At 36.2% G+C, this 4,313-nt stretch overlaps 1 protein-coding gene across 1 annotated transcript; it reads right to left on the bottom strand.

Annotated features, from left to right (window-relative positions):
• LOC104777236 (secretory carrier-associated membrane protein 4) lies at positions 653–4,018 on the bottom strand. The gene is made up of 12 exons (XM_010501447.2): positions 3,769–4,018; positions 2,779–2,871; positions 2,642–2,704; positions 2,508–2,541; positions 2,259–2,381; positions 2,097–2,159; positions 1,904–1,997; positions 1,731–1,776; positions 1,566–1,633; positions 1,237–1,285; positions 1,092–1,157; positions 653–989 (listed from the first exon to the last, which is right to left on the bottom strand). The coding sequence occupies exons 1-12, from the start codon at positions 3,832–3,834 to the stop codon at positions 957–959; spliced, it is 798 nt and encodes a 265-aa protein (XP_010499749.1). The 5' UTR covers positions 3,835–4,018; the 3' UTR covers positions 653–956.

The raw sequence follows: 4,313 nt of genomic DNA, 5'->3' as shown, positions 1-4,313 counted from the left end.
TTTGGATATTTGAATTGACACGTGGGAGATTCTAATTGGAGTGATGGGGATTAGGTGTTTAAGGTCTGAAGATGAAGGAGAGTGTATTATGTGGGTCACATTGACACGTCGTCGTATATCCCCTTTAGGCTTCGAATCTTTATGGTCTTTGAACCCCTTACCTTTTCTTGCATTTATTTTTTTATTTTCTTCGCGACCAAGCCTTATTGCGTTACCTTAACAATGGTCAATGGACTTCAAGCCTTGAGCAACCAAATTAGTTAAGACACTAAACTTTTATTCACCGTACGGCTATTATATTACACGTAGCAAAATTGCATTTATTACAAGAGATGACTTCGGGATTGTAAAATCATGGTTTATACTTTATAGACCGCGTTGCATCGGCACTTGTTGCATATTCTTGGACAGAAAGTGAATGTAGTCATACGTTTCAATTTCAACCGTGAAAAAATATTGAGGGTCATATGCTAACGATAAATTGACTATGGACATTTATTACACCACAACTAATTAGTTTTAGGGTGTTGGTTAATTTTACGAAATTGAATCCCTTTTGGTGTTTGCAAATGAGAAAACGTTAATGGTCATTTCTCGAATAATAATACTGACACCAGATTCTAAAACTAAAATTCAGACCCAAATGAGTCGCTAGTAATAATTCATGGCTATGATTTCTGTCTTAATACTTTTCGTCGAAAAAATCCCAAACGTTCAGAGACGATACTGTTACTAAAGGTATTACAGACCAGAAAAGAACAGAGTAAAAAAAAAACCTAAAGAAATGGCCCAACAACCACTCTCTCATGCTTTTACTATAGTTACTAAAAATATACCTCAATCAACACAACGCATCCAATGGTAAATGGTAATTACATTCATACGAGATACACATATTTCAAACCTTTTTTATCGCAAGGGAAAAATTACCATCCTCCTCTTTTCTCTCTTCCTTTTCACTTGTTTCCCCTAAAGTAGAGGTAAATTTTCTGCAAATATAAAATGGGAACCAGATCAGTTCATATGTTTACCGTTTCAATCAACGTCAACAATTTTTGAAGAAACCATGAAAAGTATGATAAGAGGCTTACCTGAAGAACCCATAGACTCAGAAGTGACTCCAAGCAGAATAGACCGAAGCCAATAAAGTAGAAGATCTGCGATCATTCATTAGGGTCAGACACATTGAAATATATTGTAGGCTTCGTGAATATAAAATGAATGTCTAGCTCATACCCCGGCTAATAAACTGTCTGACATGACATCAATTGCTGCAAGCACACCCCTGTTGATCAAAAAGAGAATGGCAACAATGTCAATCTCAAGGCAACAAAACATTGATACAATATAGAGTATTAATTTAACAAGGTTGTCAGGTTTCACTGTCAAAATATTTGTACAGAGGTGAAATACAGCTAATTCTCACTTAAACTGGTTATCATATCGTTCTTAAGTTGCAAGTCAATATTAATAAACCTATCAAAACAATTTAGAACTATCCAAGTGAAGCTACCGAACTACATATGAAGTACCAGAAAATCATAGGCTATGGTTGAATGGCTTACGTTAATGACTTTCCATGAAAAAAGATCGGAGGGGCAATGGCGGCAACGATACAGAAGCCAATGTGAATCTGAAAAGAGCCAAGGTCAATCATGTGGAAATTGGGAAGTCTATCTGCTCATAGGTAAGATATAAATTAAATCTGACAATTTTTCTTATAAACTCACCAAGTAGGTGAAGAAAAACCAACCAAACTTCAAAGCGCTGTCAGTCCTACAAGGTCATAAGAAGCATTTCAATTACATGACCTGTCTTGTTAAAGTAGTATCAATGCACAGTGACAAACTGAAATACGAATGTAATAAAACCACTGGAAGAGAACAGTTAATAGGAGTGTTACCTCATGGCTCGGTAGAGAGGCCTGTACCATAGTACATAAGAAAGTGGACATCCGATCAAGGCATATATCGTGGCAAGGAAAAAGATTTTGACACCTATCATTATTATATCAAAATCAGTATTAGTTCAACCAAAACCGATCAGAACTTCATAAAAACAATTACGTAATATATTATGATATAGTGTAGGCTCACCTCCGCCTTTAATCCAACAGACCATCGTTGCAATGACATTGAATACCAGACACAGAACTATACCTGAAATTTTAAAACTCGATCAGTCAAATACAAGCCCATCAATTCAACACATTAGATACGTGTCATAAAAAAAATACAGACGAACTATATTAGACTGACCTAACCAACTAGCAAAAGCCAGATACTGTAGCTTTTGAGCATGAACTGGTATCTCGTTAGCAATGTCATGGTGCATGATTGGGAAAAACGGTGGCCAGTTTTTATCATCTATCTGCACACCAGCTGCAAAACCAATTTAATACTATGGTTAGTTATCATCCACCAAGACATTTATTTACCAAGATATATCGTTCGGAAACAAGTCAAACTAATGAATAATATTGTCATCAAGTTATATCATCTGCTTACATTTAGCAATAGCTTCCTCTCTTCGCTTGATATCCTGAGTGAACATTATACAAAAGAACATCAATCAGCAAAAGTTTAAGAACCACGGTGAAGATATGTTTGACGAATTCATGACAATGTCTAGTGGTACAAACCATTTCTTTCTTCCTAAGCTCTGATTCCCAGTCAGCAAGCTTTCTCTGTTTCTGTGAAGAGTCCTGCATCAGTCAAACACCCATATAAGATGAATCCAAGTGAGATAAAGGTTCAGTGGATAAATTAATGTCATTACATTCATATTATCCAATGGAATATCAACAGTAGCATCCATGCTTTGGCCAAATTCAACTGGCCTAGATGCAGCAGGAACCCTTCCACCACCTTTCTGCAATATTAATAAAAAAATTACAAAATCAGTACACTATCAAATGTGAAGTACCAAATAACACAAAGAATCAATTAACATAAGAGTTTGATTCTCCAAACACTAAACGAACGAGTCACACAAGCATCACTGATTTGTAAAAACCACACGAACCAAATAACTCGCTAACACTACTAACTTCTGGAAAATATTAAACCTAGTTCCAGATCCAATAAATATAGGCTAGTATCCCGAAGAAACATTGAGAGATCCATAACCTAAACACTGTAATTGAAAAAGAAATGAGCCTTCCGTAATCAAACTGACATTAAACAGTCCTCAGTCTCTGCTAGATCCCATATGCACAAACTAAATAAAAACACGAGATAAACGAGAGATCTAGATACCTATATCGTCGCGAACGCAAAAAAAAATCCCAAAATCGAAACAAAAAAAAAAANAGTACCAAAATAACACAAAGAATCAGCCAACATAGAGTTTGATTCTCCAAAAACTAAACGAGTGAGTCACACAAGCATCACTGATTTGTAAAAACCACCCGAAACAAATTACTAGCTAACACTACTCATTTCTGGAAAATAGTAAACCTAGTTCCAGATCCAATAAATATAGGCCAGTATCCCGAAGAAACATTGAGAGATCCATAACCTAAACACTGTTATTGAGATAGAAATGAGCCTTCCGTAATCAAACTGACATTACACAGTCCTCAGTTTCTACTAGATTCGATATGCACGAACTAAAAAAAAATACACGAGATAAGCGAGAGATCTAGATTCCTATATCGTCGCGAACGCAAAATAAAATCCCAAAACCGACAAATAGAAAATAGAAAACGAAGATTCAGGGGGAGAAAAAGAAGGAGAAGGAGAAAGAGAGAGAGAAGTAGGCATTTACCGAAAAAGGATTGACGATTTCTTCTTCTTCCTCATCGAAAGGGTTGGGATCGTGGTGGCGATTCATGGTTAGTTACAGATCCTCTCTAGATTTACGAAACTGATAGATTTGTTCCCGATAAGATCGCCGAGATCCGGCGAGGAGTTAAGAAAGAGAGAGAGATGAAGAAAAAAAAAAGATGAGCACCGACTGTGAAGCGAACTGATATGGATCGACCGCTTTTTTTTCTTTCTCTTTTCTCTCTCAATACGAAACGCGGGATTTGGAACTATTGGTACTTAACGAAACTACCCCTAAGAAGTCTATGGGCCGTTTTGGTTGTTTGGTCCATTTTTAGGTAAGCCCAACTTATTGTTTATCATACCATTGTCTTTTGTTTCTTTTTTTCTTTTCAGATGTCAAATTTATTGTTCAATGAGTAAAATAGTTATTTTGCAAAACGGCCAAGAACAAAACCAAAAATTAAGAAATTGAAGATTATGCAGAAAGTGTTAGTTTTTACAGTGGGCAGGATGAAACGTTAGTAGATGCAGTGTTGGTGTCGG

This window comes from Camelina sativa, chromosome 3 (assembly GCF_000633955.1).
Source record: "Camelina sativa cultivar DH55 chromosome 3, Cs, whole genome shotgun sequence".
In the NCBI taxonomy this organism is placed as follows: Eukaryota; Viridiplantae; Streptophyta; class Magnoliopsida; order Brassicales; family Brassicaceae; genus Camelina; species Camelina sativa.
This window is presented reverse-complemented; position numbering and strand designations above follow the sequence as displayed.